A 22,991-nucleotide genomic window follows, 5' to 3' on the forward strand; every position below is an offset into this window, starting at 1 on the left:
GAAGGTTTCTGATGGTTTCTCGAGGTAAAAAGAGGCTCGCTCTAAAGGAGGGGACAAGGAGCCGTGAGGCTCTATCTGGGATGCCCGCTGACGCACTTCTCCTTCTTCCCTCAGAGTGGTCCTTTGAGTTTGGCTTTGTGATCCCTAACTCCACAAACACCTGGCAGTCGCTGATAGAGGCAGCACCCGAGTCCCAGATGATGACCGCCAGCGTGCTAACGTGAGTGAGCAGGCCGCAGGAGCTGTGGAGTGTGTCTAGAAGCAGGCATCCCAGGCAGGCGGGACTCGTGGTCCCATCCAGCGGGCCGGCAACCTGCGTTGAAAATGAGGGTAAAAGAGTATCGGGGGGTATCTGAGTTTACAGGTTACTGACTTTTGTCATCTGAAAAAGACAGTGTGATAGAATGGAAAGGGTAGAAAACTTTAGATTAGACCTTTAGACTAAATTGCTGACTAACCCTGACTAGCTGTGCAACCTCGGACAATCTACTTGACCTCTCTGGGCCCCATTCTACTCTCCAAACATAGAATTTATGATCCTCTCTCACAGGTGTGTAGTGAGAATAAAGTGAGATGACATGGAAGGACACTGGCATGTAATATATATTATATTAAATCCATGCTAATTTCCTCCCTTTCCTGTACTTTGTTTGAGTGGCCTTTAACAGAATCTGGCAAAGTCCTAATTCTGTTTTAGAGGATAACGTTTGGTTATGGTTTTTCAGAGACTAGCTTGCCATTTTAATAGCTCTGCTTCCTGCTCAAAGAATCATTAGTTTGTCCTTTGTCTAAAAACACTGTCAGTAACTGCCCACCCACCATTTTCCCTCAGGAAAAGGTATTGGTCTTTCAGAGGTTTTAGTAATAGTGCCTAGTAACAAGTTATTCACACAGATAATTGTGTAACGTTGGGTCATCTCTCTGAGCAGGTCCTTTATGAAAGCCATGTTGAATTTGTAAATTGAGGTTACTTATAAGTCTTTAGTTTTTTTAAAAAACTTTTTGCTAATGTAGTTTTTTACTTATTTTTAAATATGTTTTATTGATTTTAGAGAGAAAGGGAGGGAGAGGGAGAGAGAGAAACATCAATGTAAGAGCGAAACATCGATCAGCTGCCTCCTGCATGTCCCCTACTGGGGGTCAAGCCCACAACCCAGGAATCGAACCCTGGTCACCTCTTGGTTCACGGGCCGACGCTCAACCACTGAGCCACACAGTCTAGGCATCTTTAGTAGTTTTTTTTATTACAGCAGCAGCTGTTTTTATATTCTATAAACCAGTCAGATCTTGAATTACTTATTTACCTATTTTATAATTAATTACCAGCAAAAATGTATCTACTGGCTATTAATTACCTTGGGAAAGTACAGCATAGTATGTAGAAGAGCATTTTTTATATTTTATTAACTTTCATTTGGCCAGGCCTGATTTCTTTCAGGTACTAAACCCAGTAAGTCTACGATAATATATTTAGGTTATTGAAGTCATATATTACTTTTTAGGTTATTGAAGTCATATATTACCCAAAAATGGTACCTCTCTTGCCCTTAATTCAGTTCAAAAGTGGTTTGGTTTCGAAACACTGAGATATCCACCAAGGAAAATGAAATTCTACTCTGCCCACCCAACACAGACATGTTGTTTGGGGTTCTTTGGTTGCAAGCCATAGAAACTGACCCTGGCTAACATGACAGAGTTGAAAGGGCTGAGCTCTGGGCAGCTCAAAAGATGCAGGTGGCAGGAATCTGTGGATTGTTTCCTCAAGAAGCAGTCATAGGGAATGATCCTGCTCAGGGGAGAGTCTAATTGGCCCAGATTACATCCTGTGTCCACCCCTTTGCCAGGTGAGGGAGAGGCCATTTGATGGACCCACGGACTGGAGATTAGTGGTCCCCTAAAAGAAGAGCAGAGTGCTATTACTCAAAGATGGAGGACAGCAGCCCACAGCAGCAGTGTAGGGAAAGGCACCACCCACCCCTGCGGTCTGCAGGTTTCCCTTTGTATCAGAAAGTCAGTCCTATTTATAAGCACCCCTGTGTGCGGAGCACTCTGCTAAGGACCTTCAGTGTACCAAGGCTTAAGACGTGCCCTCTCTTCTGATTTCTGAACTTGAGGATGGCAAACCTAGTCACAAAAGTTAAATGTCATGTTAGACTTTTAACCCCATAGAGACACAGATTTCCATGTCCCCAAGCCCAGATTCTAGGTGGCGTCCGTCCGTGGGCCCAGCAGACTCAGATTGAAACCACTTTGTGGAAATGCAGCCTGTCGCCTAACCCATCACTCTCGCCGTCTCTTCTTACTCACAGTGGGAATGTCATCATAGAGACAAAGTTCTTTGACGACGACCTTCTCGTAAGCACATCCAGAGTGAGGCTTTTCTACGTCTGAGAGAAGAACGTGTTTGCTTTTCAGGAATTTGGGGTTTTGGGGGGAAAAGAGGAAACTGTTTACTTTTTCCCTCCACACGTTTGATTTTTGACACTTCCACCCCTAATTCCCTGGACGGCAAAAGCCACCTGCGGCCACCAGGGGACCAGCTCTGTGTAGGTAACCAGATGGCGTTTTCCCTCAAGCTGCCATCTTCCACTGACCAGACCAATTCCCCACCTCAGGCCAGGGCTGAGGGTGCGCCTCGACTCTTTCCCAGGTAAACATGGGGCAGGCACACACCAGGAGCCAGAGCAGGAGCCGATGCTCTTCCTGTCACCCTCCCTGCCTCCTCCTTGGGTCCTGCAGGGGACATACCTTCCTTTGGCCCCTGGCTTTGGAAAAATTCATGTTCTTGACCCATATTTAGTCTTTTCCTACCGTTTCTATTTCATACATTCTCATACATTTAACTTGTAAAATAGACTGTGATATTATTATGTAATGAATTGAAACATATGAATTAAAATATTCCTACAGTCTTTAGCATGGCACTGCTCTCACCTATCCTTTTTCTGGAACATGAACCTGGCTCCCCAGTGAGAAAAAAGACATGTAGCAGACCTAGGGTCATGGCTCTATTTCAGTCCAGAGACCAGCTGATAGATCTTGCGGTTCCTGAGTGCTTCGGTTCCTGCTTTCCAAGAATATAAAACATACCTGAACAAGACCGACTGCCTTAACACTGTCTTTCAGACATGATGTTTACTGGTCCTCTGTCACAACATGCATGCACCCTGGCTTTGCTGGTTTGTTGTTGTCTTTAACTTTTTCTATTCCTTCACAATGTTCGCTTGTTTAAGAGGTTTCCAGAAAGGGTAGACGTTCTAAGTTGGTAGAGACGCGTAGTCCCAAGTGAGAGAGTAAGTTACAGAATGAAGAGAGGATCCCCCGAAGGGACTGGAGGACACTGGGAAAGCACCTGGGGTGGGACAGGATGCCAGGAGGCTTAAACACCACGGCCAGCAAAAGCCCGTGTGGGGGCACCTGCTTTCCAGTCTGATGCGAGAGAGAACAATTAAGGGGTTCTTTTTAGGAACTTACCTCTGAGCTACCAGTAGCCTCCACTATCCTTTATAAAATACCAACAGTTAGGCCCTGGCCAGGTAGCTCAATTGGTTAGAGCATCATCCCGATACACCAAGGTTGCAGGTTCGATCCTCAGTCTGGGCACATACAAGAATCAACCAATGAATGTATAGATAAGTGGAACAACAAATCAGTGTTTCTCACTCCCTCTCTCCCTTCTTCTCTCTAAAAGAAGAAAAAAATCAATCAATATAAAATACCAGCAATTAAAAGTGTTCCAGTTCCCACGGTAGTAAAGCCCAAGGCCAGAGGAGAAGGGAGAACACTGAGAGACGGGCCCTCTTTGGCATAGTCTCTGTTCCCAGGCCCTGCCCTCTCTGTCTGCTGCTGAAGGGGCTGTTGGCATCTGTGGAGAGGGAAGAGCGGTACATTTTTAGTATATTATCGCCGTCTTTCAGCAGCAGTTCTGTTCCTCACAGTAGATCTGTTGTCTTTAAAAGCTAATTTTTAATTACCCAAGATTGGATAAAAAAAACAAAAAGGTAAAAATGAGTGAAGGTTTCCTTTGCTTTCTGAACATGCCGTCTATTTTCAGAGTGAGCCCGTCTCCTTTCCTATTCCTGAATCATGTCTACACCCCAGAATTCCAGCCGGGAGGGCTGACGGGGGCCGGATGCATTCCCAAGGAGACGGGCTTCCCGGAGAGTGCTGCTCCAGCCGCACGGAGCCTCCTTCATGGCCCCTCCAGTCACTCAGCCAGCCAGCACTGTCAGGGACGCCCTTCTCTGCTGGCTGCTCTGAGAAAAGCAAAAAGAGTTACAGCCCAGCCGTTCATAGAAGCTTACCTGCTCTTCAGGTAACGATACATATGCTCAGGAAATATTTATCATTTTAACAAGAAACAAGCAAGGTACAAGGCTGATTGAGGGGCTCCGAGCTGTGCAGGTGGGATTTGAGCTGCCCACAAGGTGACTGAATGTGAATGGTGGGAGAAGAGAAGTGGTGCTGGTCAAGGGTGAAGACAAGCAGAAGGAGAGGATGGGAGCCACGGGGACTAGGACCCTTGGTAGTTCAAGGTCAGTTCATGTAGGGTGGATGCACATCCAAATGCCTAGAAATCCAGGGTTTTTGTGGATACATTAAGGGCCACAGAGTCATTGGAAGGAGACGCATACAGACCAGCCCCACACAGTGTACAGCCACTGGTTCTCAGGTATCTATAGGTACCTGCCTCACCCCCAGAGGTTCTGATTCAGCAGGTGCGGGGCCCAGAAATCTGCTTGTTAAAGCAGCCAGGTGACTGATGCAGGTGGCCTGTGGGCCATCGTTTGAGAAATACTGGTAGAGGCATTTAGTGGATGTTAAGAGATGTACATGTATACACAGATGGCTATAAGGTAAACTGAGGTCTCCAAGCAGCATGCTTAAGGAACAGGGCCGGTCCCAGTCTGGCCTGTGCGGGCTGAGGGGAAGAGTTCCGTTGCTCAGCACAATCAGCAGGGCCTTCAGAGTCTGGGGGAGGAGCGGAGAGAAGAACCCCAGGCAGCGTGGCCGTGAAAAAGACTTGGGAGAACTTGGAGACTCTCGAGCATAGGCTTCAGTTTAGAGAATTTGGGTTAAGGTACTGTGTGCTGTACAGTAAGCCCCCTCATCCATCTCCCCTCTGTGTCACCTGCCAGTGTTTTGAGTGTGGACTCCGGTGATGGCACGTGGTGAAGGACGGTGGCTGGCCAGTTGGGTGTGACAGGGTTAGAGGAAGCAAAGTCCACCAAAGAGGATGTGGCCACATTCAGGCCACTTGCAGGCCTAGTGTGTGTATCGATAGGATGTCATGCGAGGCGCAGGCCTGCCGCTACTGAGCTTCATCTCTACTGGAGGGGCATGACAGTTATAAATGCCTGCCGTAAAGGAGTTTGTTTCTGTTTTGTTTTTTAAACATATCTTTATTGATTTCAGAGCGAGGAAGGGAGAGGGAGAGGGAGAGAGAAACATCAACAATGAGAGAGTCACTGATAGGCTGCCTCCTACAGGCCTCCCACTGGGTATCGAGCCCGCAACCAGGGCATGTGCCCTGGCTGGGAATCGAACCAGGATCTCCTGGATCCTAGGTCAAAGCTCAACCACTGAGCCACTCCGGCCGGGCCATAAAGGAGTTTAAAAGAAGGAGAGATTATACACAATCCAAAAGCAGCAGGAAAGCCCTCTCTCTTCTCTGATCCTTCAGCTCTCAGCCTACAAAACATATTCCAGGCATCCCCCAAATAAAGAAAGTTTTTTAAAATAAGGCTTTTCGTCAGTCCTGCATCACCTTCGGCTCCTGCTCCATCTTTCCCTTTCCCTACAGATCCAAACTTCTTAGAACTGTCCTCACTCACTCTCTTCACTCACTACCTCTGTTATGCCTCAACCCGCCACTGTCTGGCTCCGGCCAGTGGTCTCTCCTTCGATGCAGCGAGGAACTCCACTGATTCGCTGCCCCTTCCAGTACTTCTTCCTTTATCTGCTCCAGGACACTGTTGTGTGTGTGGTTTGTTTTTTTGTTTTTTTAATCTCCTGGAAATTGTCTTGGATTCTAGGAGCCCCTTTCCTGGGCGTCCTGCTCCTTGCTCCTTTAAGGCTCTTCATTTTCTTACAGCTGCCTTGTCCAGAAAATGTTCGTTGTTCGTTGGTGTATTTTGGATATATTTTTTTAGCTATTGTATATTGAGAGCATACTACATGTGCATTCTTTATTTTTTATTGTTGTTTGGTGTTGTTAATCCTTGCCTGAGGATGTTTTTTCCATTGATTTTTTTTTTTTTTTTTTTTTTTTTTTTTAGAGTGGAAGGGAGGGAGGGAGAGAGGGAGAGAAGCATCGATATGAGGGAGACACACCCATGGGTTGCCTCCTACATGTGCCCCAACCAGGGCTGGGAATCGAACCTGCAACCTTGGTGTATTGAACCTGCAACCTGTGCACTCGATTGTCTAGTTTTCCACAAAGAATTTGGGATATGATAGGAAAGGCCCTGCCCTCCCAGCCCGGTGCAGGACAGAGGGGAGAAAGGAGGAGTCAGGACAAAGAGGTGATGCCCTTGCTCCCCCACCAGCCTTGGGTGGGAGGAGTGGACAGAAACCTCTGCCCGGTGTGAGGGAAAGACAAGAACTTCAGAAAGTTAGGGGGAAGACGGCTGCCCCTCAATGCAGTAGGTCGAGGCCTGTTCGCTTGGCCTCATAAACATCTCCCCCACTGTCCTCCTTCCCCATGGCCCCTCCGCAGTTTCTCCAGCCATCTGGGGCTGGTCTAGCTGATGGCATTGCCTCCCCTTCTGATTGTCCTTCACAACCAGAGAGCCCGGGATGTGCCCCTGGCGGCCAAACCCCCTGCATTATCAAGTTTATTTTTAGAACTTCTGGCTTAGTGACCAGTTCATTGTTTGTGGCTTTCAAAATACCCTGTTAAAAAGGTCCTCAAAGCGCAGACATCATCTGGCTTCTCAGTTCTTTTCGGTGCTTCTATTTGGTCTGACACTTAGCAGCTTAGACTGTAGCTTTGACTAAACTGAGGGGCGGAGTGGAGTGGAGCGAGGAGCAGAGACCTGGTGAACACATTCGGCTCCCGAGCCGCATCAAGGCACCCAGGCCTGCAGCAAACGCACAGGGCACTGCAGGACCTTTAATTTCCAAAGGAAATACAGTGACACAGGACATCTGTCATACAAACTCCTAGCTGGAGATAGTTCTGCTTCAACCGTGGAACACACTGCATTCTTGCTGAGGTACCTTTGGGAAACAAGGTTTTTGAAGGTTTTGGTGGTAAGAAGCAACTGCCTTCAAAAATCAACGTGCGTAGGAAAGGAGGACGGCGGCGTCCACCCTGGCCGCAAGGTTACAGAGCCGTGCGGTGCCCGCCAGGCACACCCCCCGTGAGGAGGTCGTTGTGATTGTAAATGAAATAAAAATATATTTTTCTCTCAATTTATATGGCTTTTTCCCCCCAAAAAATAATATGGCAGCTACTGTTAGGACATAAATACATAATAAGTTATTTGGACCTGTTTAATAAAGGGAATTATTAGTTATTTATTTTTGTCCTAAATAAGTAACTGAAGAATTACTGAGACCCTGAGGATCTGATGAACAGAGCCGTTTGGGGGCCTCCGGTAAGCCTGTGGCTTTACAACGCGCCTTTCAGGGGCTAGAAACGCGCGTCAGCATTCAGGCCGCTACAAACCGGTATTGACCATTTCCAAACTCGGCAGCTCTTGGTTCCACAGAACGCCTTTGAATTCTTGTACTTATTAAAGGAAATATATTTGGAGAGAAAGAAGACGTTTCTTCAGGTTCCTTAGAATGGCGTTTTAAGTAACTTGGTTTATTCAAGTCGTCCCCCAACTAGCTCTTCTCAGTTATAAGAGGGTAAGCAAACTTATTGTCACTTGAATTTTAAGTTTGTGTTACAATGATTTCTTTCGCTTTAGGCTAACATATGTACATTTGAGCTAAACAATGTGCTATCTGAATATTTTATGGGGCACAGGGCACCCCTATATCGAGACACTGTATGCCTAGTCAGTCTAACTAGGTAGAGAACTGGGAATTTTCTTTTACTGTTTCATGTTGCTACAGAGGTTGGCAATGGTCCCCTATTTCTTCCATTGTGCATTGTTGGCTCCACATACCGTCTGCTCAAGGCCCAGCCCTGGGTAAGGACTGGAATCCACTCATCTCTTCTGGCGGATGTCTGCCGACTTCTAATTGTCTTATATTCAGCAACCAGCTACAGTCCACTGGGTACAATTAGACTAAGGTCACAACCAGTTTTTCTTGGAGGGCTTAAAGTCACTTAAAAGTAGACATTTTATGATATTGAAATGGTTTTATGAGCATAGTGATCCTCAAACCCTCCCAGGCCCAAATGATATCTTTATGGCACAGAATTCAGGGGCCTCAGCTGTGGGTATCGGAGGAAGCGAACAACCTCACAGAGCAAAACGGTGCCTCTGCCCACAGGCACCTCCTTGGCTTCCCTGGGGAGGCATGCAGCCACTGGGAATGCCACGCCTAAAAAATGTCCATGTTTGTGATGTTGGCAGACCCCTAAGCAGAGCAGAAAATTAATTTTTAAAAGCCCACCCACCTAATAATGGACCCATTTGATGCCAAGGTCAGAAAATGTTCTTTTTAAAATGGATTGAGACCATATTATCTCCAAGGAAAGGAATGAGTGGCACCTGGGGAGAGATGCTTATTGAGAGGTTGACTAGTAGAGGAGCCTCAGAGCTCTCTAGGGACAATGTTGACAAAAGATCAGAATTGTAGAACCCACTGTTACCTCCCCCAGGAGACTGGAACCAATCCTTCCTCAGGACTTCCAAGACTAGGTGACCACCCAGGATCACTGTCCAGCAGGCCACAGCCCCGGGCTCCAGTGGAAAGCACAGGAGTCCGACTTGGGACATTTTGTGGAGATTGGCGAGAAGGAGAAGGGCCCTGAGAATAATTATGTGGGAAGGGTAGAAATTTCCCTAGAATGAGCTGCAGGTGAATTTCTAGGTCAAAAATATGTGTGCATATATTCTGGATCTTGATTTATAGGGCTAGTCCAGAAAGATTTGTACCAGTTTCCACCCTTTTCTGTCCCCTCACCTACTGATACCAGTTACCTCCTGGGGTGTGCTAACAAGGGGCACCACCATGAGTACAGGGCCTCCGACCACCCTCAGCCAAGGGAGCCTGCATGAGGCCCACGCAGGGTTCTAAGAGCCAGACTGTGGAACTGGTTCCCAAAGGAACCCTTTCCCATCATCTGTTCAGTTCAGCAAATATTCCCGGAGCCCTGGTGAGGGTCATCGTGCCAGATCAGCTTTTTCTGGGCACTAATATCCTTCAATATATTGTAAGGCTTTTTGTTTAAAAAAAAAAAAAAAAAAAATCCAGGTAAAATAAAGTTGGGACAAGCTGCATGTTAAACCTTCCTCTTGAAGGCTGCTTGGTATGTTCAAGACCCAGTGGGTGCTGCAGACAGAAAGCCCATTTAGCACTTTCACTCTAGCTCTTCACCAAACGGGACGGCGCCCCCCTCTTAGGCATACCTTCAGGCAGAGTTAGGAGGTGCCAGGCTGCACGTGATGGGGTCTCACCCCCTGCCCAGGACTTCGCAGAGCAACTGAGCCAGTTCAATGAGACTGTTTGACTAGGAGGCATGGGTGGGAGCACTGGAAGTTCAGTGTGTCCCTGGGAGGCCAGAGGCCCAGCCACCACTGTGAGCTGGGGAAGAGGGAAAGGGGGCTCCAGGCAGGGGGTGCACAGTGGGCAGCTCAGAGACCCTGGGCCATTTCCCCCAGCCCAGCCGGGAGTGATTCAAGCAGCCCTCTGCTCCTGCCGAGAGCTGGACCACCAGCATCACAGCCTCTCCGGGAGCCGATTCCCGTTTCCTCCCAGCCTGGAGACCACAGAAGGGACCCCCACACTTCTGCGCTCATCCCTTTCAAGCTGACTGTTCACAGAGGCCTGGTTGGCCTTGGAACCTGAAGCCCTGTGTTCTCCTGTTGACTCATGTGACTCAGTTATAGACAACAGAAAACCCCACCTGAACCAACCAGAGTTGGGAGGAAATTTACTGACTTGCATAACTGAAAAGACTGATCTGGTGTCAGACATGGCTGGAGCCAAGGGCTCAGGCAATGTCATCAGAACTTAGGGATCCTCTGCCTCAACTCAGCTCTGCTCCCTATCTGTGTGGGCTGCAGCCTCAGCTCTCAGCCACCTAAGTTCAAGTCCCCAAAGGGACAAAAGTGTTTCCTCCCTTCCCGGCAACTCAATAAAAAATCCCAGGGCGAAAACAGTATGGAGATTCCTCAAAAAATGAGAAAGGGAGCTGCCGTTTGACCCAGTGATCCCACTTCCAGGAATATATCCTACGAATCCTGAAACACTAATCAGAAAGAATATATGCTCCCCTATGTTCATAGCAGTGTAATTCACAATAGCTAAGATCTGGAAACAGCCCAAGTGCCCATCAGTAGATGAGTGGATAAAAAAGCTGTGGGACATTCACACCATGGAATACTAAGCAGCTGTAAAGAAGAAGGATCTCGTACCCTTTTGGACAGTATGGAGGGACCTGGAGAATATTAAGCTAAACGAAATAAGCCAGGCAGAGAAAGACAAACATCACATGATCTCGCTCATACATGGAATTTAAAGAACTTAATAAACTGATGAACAGAATAGATTCAATGACATGGAAGCATAGAGGAGGCTGACAAATGTCAGAGGGAAGGAGGAGGTTGGGTGGGTGGAGGGGGAGAGAGTAACCAAAGAATTTATATGCACATATACACAACCCAAGGACACGGACAATGGTGGGGAGAGGGACTGGGGAGGGGGGAAGGGATGGGGAGGAACGGGTCATTGGGGAGAAAAAGGGACATCTGTAATATTTTAAAAATAAAATTTAAAAAAAAACAAAATCCCAGGGCGGCCCTGGCCGGTGTGGCTCAGTTGGTTGGCACGCCATCCTGTACACCAAGGAGTCTCAGGTTTGATTCCCAGTCAGGGCACATACCTAGGTTGCAGGTTCGATCCTGCTCCGGCCGGGGTGCATGAGGAAGGCAACCAATCGATGTTTCTCTCCAAACCCTCCCCTTCTCTTTCAATGAACATGTCCTTGGGAGAGGATTTAAAAAAAAAAAAAAATCCCAGGGCTCACTCTCACTGGCTCAGCAGGGTCATGTGTCAACTTCTATCAGCAGTGTGGCTAGAGGGGCCTCAGGGTCCTGATGGGCCAGGACCAAGTCACACATTCTGCCCTTGCACTTGATTAAGTGGGGAAGGGAAGTTCTCCAGAAGGAAAACTGGATACTGTTTCAGGGGATTATTGCCAGGGTGAAGGGATGGCTGCTGGTGTCAAAAACAACAGCTGTCCCCTGGTACCTCCTAGAATCCTCAGCAGCAGCTCCTTCCTGGCAGGATGCATGGGTGCATGTGAAATGAGGTCTCAAGTGACCACCTGGCATCTCTTGTTGCTAGGGGCAGCAGGCTTGTCAGAGAGCCATGAGGGTGCTTACCCTCCAAGCTGGGTCCATTGACTGTGCTCAGGACTTCACAGAACTCACACCAGCCACTGGCTGCTAGGCCTTCTCCATAAATAATGGGTATCACTCACCCCGTACATAAGGTCAGTGTCCCAGGTAGTCCTAGAATGTTTCCTAATCTGAGTTTCTGTCACCTCTAAGCTCAGATCATACCCTGTGAGCACAGGCTGAGGTCTCTGGAGGGAGGGCCTAGGGACAACCCTGCCCCTTCCCTGGCTGACCTGGGCTTGGGTTTGGAGGAGGCTAAGCAGCCACACTGCAAAACTGGACTACCCCGAGTAAAGCTGGGACCAGTTTCCATTCCCATGAAGCAGCTTCCACCAGAAAGGGACCATGGAGTGGCCAGGGGCCCGAGGCAGGCAGGGCTGGCCTGCATCCAGGCACAAGAGGCCACAGCAGGTGCCTGGCAGAAGCAGGCGGGGCACCAGGGCCTTGGGGGGACTAGGATATAGGAGGCCTTTGGACCCTGTACCAGCGCTGACAGTGGAGGAGAGGGAATACCAGATCCTAGCTCTCAGGCCTGGGGTGACCTGGCAGGGAGCTCAGAGAATGCCAAGGAGTGCAGCTGAGCGCCTCTGGCCGCCAAACCCCAATTCAAGCAGCCTAGGTACCTGGGGTTGTAATCAGGGCAGCGGCTACTGTGAGGAGTCCTACAACAGGGCCCAGAGATGACTAAGAGGGGGACCTGTCCTAGGAGGGTGCTCTGCACACCAAGCAATTTAATGGAGTGAAACAAAGAGGAGCCCAGGGTGCCAGACACAGGGATGACTGGTGACCTTGGAGGAGCCAACCCTAGCCTCAGCTCTGAGGAGGCCTGGGGTCTCCCAGGAAAAGGACAGTCCAGTGTTGGGCCAGCAACCGCTCAGAGGGAAGGCTTGGGAAATGACCACTAACTGTCATGTCTGACTGAGGTTCCAGCAACAGAGAGGAAGATCTTGTTTGGAGGGGGCCTGAGGCTGCCCCTGGGAGGGGGGGTAGGAGCCACTGAAGGGCTTTTTCCTGGACTGAGCAGAACCCGGGAGAGCCCCCTGCAGTTACTCTTTGGCCACCAGAGGGCGCCCATCTCTCATGAATCTTCCAACTTTGGTGCCCTGCCTTTGCCCTCGGAGACTTTGGGAGCAGATAGGATGGAGGTGACCCTGGACCCTGAGGACAAACCCCCACGCAGTGGTTAATCGGGTGCCAGGCTCAGGACTAGAGGAAAGCAGGTCCTGCTGAAGCAGCAAGGGCTGTTCCAGACCAAACTTTTGGTGGAGTGAGGGGGTGCCGCTTAGACAGAGGGTGCAGCAAGCTCAGAGCTCAGTACATATGTGAACTAATGAGTGAATGAATGAACAAATGAATGGAATGGACAGAATACTGACCATGTGCGGGGAAAAGTGCTGACTAAGAACTGGCTCCTGACCTCAGTGGGGGACAGGTGACGTGCAAACGCACATTGTGAGAACTGCTCTGCAGCAGAGGCCAGAACTGGGGAGGGTCCCCTAAGGTTGGGGACCTGGGGAAGGCATCTGGGAAGATAATGTTGGCACTGAGACCTAATATAGAGCGAGTCATGAGAAGTTTGGGAGTCAGACATTCCTGTGGCAGGAACAGCAAGTGCAAAGGCCCTGAGAGAGGACCAAGCTTGCCCTGGACACAAGGAGGCTGGTGTGGCTGGTGAGCAAGGGAGGTGAGGCACAGGGCACGCAGCGTGAGGGGGGATCCTGGTCTAAGAGCTTTCCTTACTGGGAGGGACAGCGCCCGGCTTGGTGACTTGCTATGCCCTCACCCTGGCTCGCCTTATCCATTTCTCAGCCTGTCACTCTGGTGCAGCTCAGGCCTCTCTCCTGCTGTCCAGACCTGCGTACCTGACAGCCTCTGACAGTTCACCTCAAATGCAGTGAGGCCGCCATGCAGCTCCGGACCTTCGTCTCTGGCTCCTTCTGCTCAGGGGCTCAAGCCAGAGCCTGGGGATCCTCCATGGGAACTGCCTCCAACATCCAGTCTATCCCTGAGTTGTGTTGATTTACCCCATGTGATGTCTTAAATCATGCTTCTCTCCCTCCCAGCATCTCCCCTTAACCCAGGCCTGTGGCCTCTGTGGATGTCGCTTCAGTGCTTTCCACTTCCCCTAATCCTACCTCGGTAACGGGCGCACAGACTGAGGCTGTCCCAGTCTGCCCTTTGCCCATGTGCCCTCGGAGCCCTCTGCTCCCTCCGGCATCCAGCCTACCCACGTATGGCTCCTCCCCTCAGTTCCCTCCCATCTCTACTTATCCGTATGGCCCTTCCAGTCTCAGCCTCAAATGCTGCCTCCCCAGGGAAGCCTCCCCTGCTGTCAGATTCCCTGGTCTGTGGCCCTGGACATATTGTTCTGAAGGAGCTGTAGATGGATGCCTCCCATTGATAATATTTGCACCCCCTCTGCCCCCGCCCTGGGGTGTGGGCTGTGTATGAAATACCCCACAATGTCTATCAGGAGGAGCTGGGGCCCCAGGGACTCTTTCTTGTGATAAAGTGGTGTGCCCCCAGCCAACTCTAAGGTGCAAAAAGGAACCCCCATATGGCCAGTATTGGGGGGCAGGATTGGTAGAGAGGGTGCATGACTTTCCGGTCCCCACCCTTTGTCCAGAACCATCCCTACAATGTCAGAAGTCCAAACTGAGTGTTCTCCTGAGGGTGTCTGCTCCCATCCTGACCCCCCCCTTTCCTTACATCCATGTACCTCACTTGTACCCCAGGACCCCAGAGATGTATTTAAGACCACTCAGGAGAGACGAAGGAGGCCCAGGGTCACCCAGCTGGTGGCACAGGTGAGAGCAGGATCCACAGCTTTAGATCTCGCAACAGGTCCTGCAGCAACTCTCCACTTTGGTACCATCAGCCAATTCCCTGCACCTCCAGTTGGGTTGTCAACCCTCCCTGACTATGGATGATTACAGGAGACTTCTGCCCATAAAGCTCATCTGTGGAACCCAGCCTAGGAAACAGACCCCAGGTTTTAGTGGGCTCTAACCATCAGCTCTCCCTAAGGCCTGGAGCTTGAGGTCACAATTCCTCTATTAGTCAAAATGGCCCACCTATCATCTCCAACTATGCTCAAGGGGCAGGGTGGCCTGCCAGACTAAGCAAGGTACTTGTTTCTCCAGAGCCACGCTTGGAGAATGAGGGCACTGCTGCATCACTGCCCTGGAAACTAAGTCCAAGGTGCCACCTACCACCACCAGGGGGAGCCACTGCTGGACGAGCTCATCCAGAGGCCTGCGCAGGGAAGACCAACCCGCCCACTGGGAGGCTGCATCTACAGAATGGCAGCCACACCCCTGGCCTGTTCCTCCAGTCGGAGGCCCTAGACACCTTCCAGGGCACCCAGGTTCACTTGGCATCCAATGTGTTCCCACGAAAAGGTTCTTGGTACAACCAGTAGACAAACCTGGTAAGCCGCTCCCCCTTCAGCCCCTAACTTGTGCCCCCACCAGATCCCCTGCTGCCCAAAGGGAATACCCATCTCCTCCCAAACTATCTTCACCCAGCCCCTACCCAAGTCAAGAGCTGGGGCTGACTTCAAGATCATCCCTCATCTCTTTGCTCCCTCCCCAGGTTTCAAGAAATTGAAACAGAAAAAACAGGCTTGAGACAGCTTTGTTAGAACAACTCAGCAAAATAAAATTCCGGTTTATTGTTGGACATTGTTTCACACATACATCAAACAGGCCAAAAAAAATAAACAGCAACTTCAGACAAAAAAAGGAAAAAAAGAAACCTTTTTATCTTTGGCCTTTTAACCATCTCATACAAACCAACTACTTATAGTACAGCTAAGTACATACACAAAAAGTTACTGGAATGCTCGGAATAAGATTGTTTTTTTGTTGTTGTTTTTGCTTTTTTTACAAGGTTTTTTTTCTCCTTTGAGATTATAATGAACATGGTCACACCACAAGTAAAGTCAGAAGTAGGACAGAGAACGCTCCAAAGGCTGGTTTGGTCATCCAGAGATCATTAAAAATGGCTGACCCCTAACAATATGTACAAAAATATAAAATGTAAATAAAAAATACAAACAAATTTTCCTTTTTAAAGTACTTTTAAGAAAAAAAGCAGGGCCTTGGAAGTTTTGGTTCTTTTCTCCTCCCCTGTTGCAAATTCACGTTGTGGTTTTGGTTGGGTGGTGGAGAGTGCGTGTCATCTGCGGGTGGCGCTGCCCGCAGTGGGCGGGCAGGCGGGTGGGAGTCTCTACTCGAAGGTGACCACGTTTAGGTTCTGAGTTTAGATTCTGACACGGGAAGTGGAGGGTGAATAGGTCACGGCGGCCTTTTTTTTTTAAGTTTAACTTTTCCTTTTTTGCTGTCTAGTCATCCTCGTCGGTTTTCTGCTTCTTGGTGTCAACATCGTCATCCTGGGCAGAGAAGGGATTGTCAAAGCCGGCTCCAAACCACCGGGCCCACGCACCCACTGCCTCAGCTCCTGCTGGCAGCTCCAGAGCAACCCGCAATACCCAGCACCCCAAAATACAACTGGCTGTCCCCCCTCAGCCCTGACTCCCGGCCTTTAAAAGCCAGAACCCACCTCGTCATCTTCAGCTGCCCGTTTCCCCGTAGCTGCCTCGGCCTCCTCATCTTCATCTCCATCTTCTTCCTCACCTGCAGAACCAAACCCGGTGAGCCACACACACCCTCAGGAGCCCAAGACCAGGAGGCTCTGGGGAGGCCGGGAAAGGGGGGACTGGCCTGCGTTCCTCAGGGAATCTCCCAGCAACAGCTGCCTGGGAGGAATACCCCGGTGTCTCTGCTGCCTGACAAAGGGCCCCGGGGTACCCACACCACCCACGAAGGCATTTGTCTTCAGATGGGAGAAGAGGGGCCCACGGGCCAGAGGGTGGAGCGCTCCCCATGGTGTGAGGCGCAGCTTCACCTAACGCAAGGCTGGCTCCACAGGTACAGCCCAGTTGTAGGTGGTCCGCTGGCCCCCACCCCGAAAGCCCCAGCTCCTCCCCTGGGCCAGAGGCCAGGGAAAGGTGCCCCCAAAAGGGGAGACGGTCAAGGCTACTCACCATCACCCTCCTCCTCCTCCTCTTCCTCCTCCCCTCCTTCCTCCTCTTCTTCATCTACCTCATTGTCGGCCTCCTGCTCCCCATTCTCCTCGTTCTCCTCGACAGAAAACACGCCAGGTTATTACCGAGGACAGGGCCACTGCGGCCCGCGCCCCAGCCCCCAGCCCTGCCCAGCCGCCCCCACCCTGGACTAGGCCCAGGGTCACCCGAGGGAGGGAGGGGAGGGAGCGCCCGGGCGGCTGGGTGGGCGCAGGGCGGCACTCACAGCGTTCCCGTTCGCAGGCGCATCTCTTCCGTTCTCCGCCTCCTCCACAACTTCCTTCTTCTCCTTCAAGTCCTTCGGAGGGAGGGAGGAACCGGTCAGTCCTTCAGGCAACCCAGGGCCCCAGGTGCGCGGTGCGGGCTGGACGCCCAAAGTTAGAAGCGCCGCATTTAACAGGAACCCGCGGAATAAAAGCCCGATAGGGAGCGTGCCTGTCGCCCGGCCGTCGTGCGAGTCTCAGCCCCCAGAGAAACACTGAAGGGCCATGCGGCACCTCAGCCCCAAACCCGTCCGACTGGGCGGGCGGGCCCGGGACGCCTCGCGCGCGCACCCGCCCGACTCGTTCCCAACCAGAGGGCGCTCCGCCTCGCGAGCCCTTCTGGGAAGGCGGCAGGTATGTGCCGTAAATAAGGCAGAGGGAGGACCCTGACGCCGTGGGGGAGCTCCCGTGGGTGGACTGGCCCAGCAAGGGAGGGGGCCGACAGGCAGAACCGGGGAGGCCGCGCCACAGCCAGAGTCCGGCCCCAAGCCCGACGGTCTAGGGCCTGGCAAGCTCAGGCCTTTGAACAAACCCAAATCCCGCCAACCTCCCCGCATCTGACAGCTGTCCCAGGAGGGCCTGGAAAGGAGGAGCGGTAAAGTAACCCGTGCCTAGGCCCCAAGCGCCTCACCTCCCCCTCCTGGCCTCCAGTCCTCCCGCACACCTCGCAGGGCCGACACGGCCGGCATTCCAAAGGGCAGAGCCGCTGCGGGCGCCCTGAAGCCCCGTAACTTTTTCCACATGGTGCGGCTGGGCCGGCCGCCAACAAACAGGCATGGAACGGCCCCGGGCGCCGTCCAGAAGGCGGCCTCGGGGCACCTGTCGGCCCGGTTTGCCCCGGCCCGCCCAGCGCGGACCCGGGCGCTGCCCACTCCCGCCCCCTGGCGGCTGAAGCCCCAGGGAGCGGGTGGGGGCGGGGAGGTCGCACTGCGCAAGCGCAGCCCCCGCCCGGCGAGCTTTGCGCGCGGGCCTCGGCACGCACCGCGCGCGCAGAGCACGTGGCTCGGGGCCGCCGAGTGCGCCCCTGACCCTGGAGACCCGTAGCCCCGGGGCTGCAGTGGCCCCGCGGAGCACAGGAGGTCCGCATCTGTCTTTCTGGGCTCCCGACGCCCCCGCAACTCCCCACCCCGTAGGCCTAGATACGCGCACTTGGGTCTCTGCATTTGGCGGGCAAAGTCCCGCGGGAGGCCGCCCCGAAGTCCGCCGGGCTTTTTCGGTATCGCAGCCCGAGACCGTCGGGGACGCGCTCCACGCGGCTATTTATTGACCCTAACGAGAAATCACCTTGGAGAAGAAAGCAAGCGCGGACGCCCGCACTGGGGAGGGCCAAGCCTCTCACCCAAACTAGTCCCCGGCTGGGCCCAGAGGTGGTCGGCAGGAGCGTCTTCGGAAAGCCGGTCGCAAGCTCTGCTCCGCCGGGGGAGTCGCCCCTGGGAGAGGGCCAGAGGTGACGCCAGGAGCACTGGGGTTAAGGAGACGCCAAGGTGACTCGTGCCCGTTAGAGACGAGACCAAGGGCCGAAGGGTAAAAAAAGCTGGTCAGCTCTAAAGTGTCGCGCTCCCGCCGAATGCGGAGACGCTCCCCGGGCGGGCAGCAGGACCCACACGACGCGCAGAAGCGGAGCTGCGCCAAAAGCGCAGGACCTCAAAACCGAGGGCTGCAATGAACCCGCAGCACAAGATCCCGACAAACCCGGCGGCAGGAACGACCCCGAAACGGGCCACCCGTGGCCGCAGCTTTTGTTCGCCCGCGTCGCCCCCGGAGAGGCTGCGCACTGTCCTCCCCAGCAGCCGCGGGGGGCGCCCATCGTCGCCCCGGCGCGCCGTTCCTTCACTTTCCGTTTCCTCCCCTCCGGCGCGTGGGCTCTCCTCAGCCAAGCCCGACTTCGCGGGGGAATTACTGAAGCTGGGCGGCTGCTCCTGGCGCACTCCCCCCGGAGGACGCCCACCCCCGCCTTCCCAAACACCTAGGGAGGAGACCTTCACACCTCCGCGGAGAAAACCGACGTCGCGGCCGGCCCGCCGCCCGCTCCACCTTATCGGGGCTCTGTGCAGATAAACCTCCGACCCACTGCAAGGCGCGAAACGAGGCAGCCTGGCGCCAAACAAAGAGCAGCGCCGCCGGCGGGCGCTCACCGCGGAGCTGCCACTTCCCGCAGCCGACCCGCACACGCGCCCCCCCAACACTTCCGATTCCAAACGCGCTCGAGTTTCAAAGTTATTTCCGTGCGCCCCGCGGGCCGACGACCCCCTAGCCGGGCCCCTGTCCTCCCGCCGCCGCTCAGGCGAGTAACAAACAAGTTTCCGGAGCCGAGGAGCAGTCTTCCCTCGAGCCCCTCAGCCTCCGTACCCATCCTCCCCCGGGTCTCCGAGGGTGCCCGGCCCACTCAACGACTGGCATCACGTCTGCCCGCGGCGCTTCCCGCCCCCTCCCCCGCACACAAAGAGTGGGCTGCCTTGAGGGCCTAGGCCCGACCCCCCGCGGGAGAGAGCAACTGCGGGCTCAGGGAAGCCCAGCCGCCGCGCGCCAAACACAGCTCCGGCGACAACAGCGCTCGGACCCCGAAGGGGCGGGCGGCGTCCAGCTCACCTTGGTGGTGATCTCAGAGCTGGTGTCCACGGCTGTGTCTGACATGGTGGGGCACGCCGGTGATCCGATGTAGCGGATTTTTTTTTTTCAAAGCGAGAGTTGGAGGACTCTGGCGAAGAAGCTGCCGGAGTCCGCGGCGGCGGAGGAGGCGCGCGGCGGAGGTGGCTGCGACGAGCGGAGAGGCGGCCACAGGAACAATGCAAAGATGGCTTTTCAGAGCAGCCAGTGGGGAACTCACGCGGCGCCAGAACCTTTAATATAGATTAGTGGGCGGCACCCAGCCTCTCTTACCCAAATGCTATTGGCTGAGCCCAGGGAGCGGGCGTTCGCTCATTGGCTCCAAACCGAACAATGGGCAAGCGTGCTTAAAGCGGCAGTGCCTTGGTGCGTCCCGCGCTGCGCAGTCGCCGGCCGCACTGTCATTCAGTCTGATTTTGCTGGGTCTCAGCGGCGCCGTCGCCGCCGGGAAGGGCGCGCGCGCGCGAGCTCGGGGCGCGCGCTCCCGCCGCTGTTTTGCTGGGGCTGCTGACGCAAAAAGCCTAAGCGCGGCAAAGCTGCCCGCCCAGCCCCCCTCCGCCCCTCCCGCGTAAGGAGGGGGAGGGAAGAGGAGGTAGCGGCCAGCGCTCCCGACGGCTGCCAGTGAGGGGGAGGGGAAGACGGGGTGCTGGGCTGCGCTCGCCCCGGGCGGTGCCCTGCGCAGTTCCCGCGTAGACGCCTGCCCCACGCGCCTAGGCACCTTCGACCAAGAACTGCCCCGGCGCAAGTGGGCGGTGGGGGCGCGAGATCGAGGTCCGCGCACCCGGGCTGCCCCGTCTCTACCTTGTTCACCCCCTCTGCCCAGCCCTCGGAGCCCCGAGTCTTTAAGGATGTCACCCCCTTTGCCCACCATCACCCTCCGCGTGCGCCCCCTAAACCAGCCGACTAGCGGGCTCCGTGCCAAGCACACGCACTCGGTGTTTCATACATCCGGGGGCCTGGAGGACCTGCGCCGGCTGCTGCCCTCGAGCAGGACAGCGCACGGGCATCGCGCTCCAGGATTCTGGAGAGTGCCTGCCCTGAGCGGCCACTGCCGTCGCGACAGCCTCAGCCTCCTTCCAGAGCCCCGCCATCTAGTCCACCCGTCTCCCACTTGAGGGGCTGCGAGCGGCACGTGAACTATGAGGGGTTATTGGAGGGCAATAATAGTCCCTTAGACCGTTTGGGCTAGTCCTCGGGGGCTCCTTGAAGTTTGGGGCGCCATTTAGGGGACCACGCGGAGCCCGGAGAAGGGAACCATCAAGCCGCCACACTCAAGATGGCGTCGGACTCTGCGAGCGTGGCGTGACCTGTCGATCCAACCCACGCAGACGCTCGGAAAACCGTAGGCTACACCCCCCTTATCGCCACTGCGCTTGGCTGTCGAATAAAGAAACCAGCTGTGTGGGAGGAAAGATTGTAAGAGGTGTAAATACGCTCCAGAAAAACAACTGTGCCACACACAACATGGCGACAGATAGGGTTCGTCCCTGTGCTGCCAGAAGGGGGCGCCCGACACGGAAGGCGGGACTCCGGAGAAACGAGCGCGCACTGGCTGAGAGTGGCGGGCGAACACAAAGTTGACGCTTTGCGCCCTTCCATTGGCAGGTCCCGCTGTCTGTTTCTTGGGGCCGCCGATCTGGGAGCGGAGAAAACCCGGAGTCTGGGAGCGTGGAGGAGGCACGGTCGCCGAGTCCAGTAGGGCTGGCAGTCGGGGACTAGAGGAGGGACCGAGTCTTCCTTCTGGGTTTTCTTAGGTCAGGGGCCAGCTGGCCCCATTCCCAGTGCGAAACCCCTTTACTGAGCTTACCACGCACTGTCCCCGCTGCCTCCGCGGGCCTCCATCTCCGTAAGAGGCGGGGAGTGCCCGGGCGCCCGCCGGGTCTGAGCCCCCAACCCCCCCACCCCCCGCGCGCCCCATCACCCTGTCCCGCACGCGTTAGTCCCGCACCCCCGATCGCGTCGGCCGGCCTGCTCGCTGGCCTGTAGGGATTTCCCGATCGAACTGTCTTGGGGCGGGGGGCGCAGCCCGCAAACCTGGGCAGGTGCTAGACAGGGCGGGCCTCCCGCTAGCCAGCGGTTGCTATCCAGCCCCGGGGGCACGGAGGCGGGGGAGCGCCCGCCGGGTCCCCAGCCTGTCCAAGAAGCCCCAGTGGCTGCAGGTGGGGTTCTCCTTCGCCTTCTAAGGGACTCACAATGGTGACCGCCAGCTGTCTTTACGGAGGCGTGGGCCCGGGGCCCCTCTTCGTCTAGGAGGAGGAAGGGGCTCCTTGCCCGCAGCCGGCGCCACCGCCTCCTTTGTTCCACGTTCTCCCAGAGGTTTGTGCGGTGTAGTCAATAGCGCCAGGGAGCGCCTTCTGCCTGGGGCGCATCCATTAAGCTCTGGTTGCGCCCCACGGGATAGTGCAGAGCACAAAACCTGATGCAGCATGAGCTTGGTCTGTGCCACATCTGAGCGATTGAATCGTCTTCCCTGATCGGAGGGTGGCCTTGGGCAGTTGTCTCTGTGTCCACAGCTGAAAACTGGACAGGACTGCTCTGGATTCTGGCTGTGTGTGTGTGTGTAGGGAGGTGCATCCAAGAAGAGCTGCGGGGATGTGAATTTCCCTCAAAGAACTGCTTTGCCTGACCCTGTCTCCATCAAGCTGGCTTTGGCTAGAAGTGAATAAGGAAAGCTATGCCCACCTGGTTCTGGAACCAGCATTGAATCATGAAATTGATGTTTTTGTAGGTCAAAACCAATTGAAAGTCGGCAAATGTATAGGTTCAGCCTCTAATATGATATCACTCTCCTTTTAACAAGTCAGAAAAGCAGACTAAGGGATTATAGCAAGGAACTTGGAGTAACCATGAATCAGTGACTAGGCTGAAGCTAAAATCCTAGAATGGAGGAATCTGCGTTGTTAAATGAGCCCTAGAGCTGAAGTGGCCTCTTTGGACCTCCTTGTGGCCATAGGAGTGTGTCATTTGACTTAGGCTATCCATGAGCCTCGTTCCTCCAGAGACAGGCAACTCCCCACTTTAACTCATTGATCCATCTCTGCCCTTTGCTACTTCTGTGGCCTTTCAAACCATCCCTGAAACAAGCTGGTATGCCCTGGTAGGCCTCTTGTTCCTGGCTTTTCCTGGCAGGAGTCTGTTTACAGCCCCAGGTGCACTGGACTTAGGTTAGACCTGCTCTAAGTTAGCCCCCAAATAGCCTTCAGGCAAGTTTTGTTTTTAGGGAACTTGCAGAGGGACACCCCTGCTGCCTACACACTCTCCAATTGGAGCACAGGCCTCTCCCTGCCCAGCCTGAGTCACACATTTATTTCACCTGCCTGGCCCTCAAGTGTACAACACTTACTCCTAAGCCATTTCCAACCTATTCCTAAATGGTTTTCTCACAATTCTGCTTAATTCCAAAAAAAACAAAAACAAAAAACAGAAAGAATTAAAATGCTGGTAAAGCTTCCTGGGTTCAAATCCCAGCCCTGCCACATGCTAGCTGTGTGAATTTGGGCAAGTTACTTC

The 22,991-nt window shown here is 53.8% G+C and overlaps 2 protein-coding genes across 5 annotated transcripts in view; one reads left to right on the forward strand and one right to left on the reverse strand.

Annotated features, from left to right (window-relative positions):
- The window catches only part of PDE6D (phosphodiesterase 6D), a 36,030-nt gene extending 33,109 nt beyond the window's left edge, over positions 1–2,921 (forward strand). For all 3 annotated transcript variants that reach the window (XM_016204670.2, XM_016204672.2, XM_016204671.2), the window contains exons 4-5: positions 115–220; positions 2,310–2,921. In XM_016204670.2, coding sequence (XP_016060156.1) covers positions 115–220; positions 2,310–2,391 — 188 coding nt within the window. In that variant the 3' untranslated portion in view covers positions 2,392–2,921. The remainder of the gene's footprint in view (positions 1–114; positions 221–2,309) is intronic.
- Positions 2,922–15,160: 12,239 nt separating this feature from the next.
- On the reverse strand, positions 15,161–19,707 carry PTMA (prothymosin alpha). Of its 2 annotated transcripts, none has more exons than XM_016204673.2 (5): positions 19,464–19,707; positions 16,838–16,909; positions 16,573–16,669; positions 16,089–16,162; positions 15,161–15,918 (listed from the first exon to the last, which is right to left on the reverse strand). In XM_016204673.2, exons 1-5 carry the CDS (start codon positions 19,506–19,508, stop codon positions 15,871–15,873), a joined length of 336 nt encoding a protein of 111 aa, XP_016060159.1. In that variant the 5' UTR covers positions 19,509–19,707; the 3' UTR covers positions 15,161–15,870. The 2 variants fall into 2 exon arrangements, with proteins under 2 accessions (XP_016060159.1, XP_016060160.1); XM_016204674.2 differs by having other exon boundaries at positions 16,573–16,666; positions 19,464–19,706.
- Positions 19,708–22,991: the final 3,284 nt, after the last annotated feature.

The sequence above is a fragment of the Miniopterus natalensis genome, chromosome 8 (assembly GCF_054644295.1).
Source record: "Miniopterus natalensis isolate mMinNat1 chromosome 8, mMinNat1.hap1, whole genome shotgun sequence".
NCBI lineage: Eukaryota > Metazoa > Chordata > Mammalia > Chiroptera > Miniopteridae > Miniopterus > Miniopterus natalensis.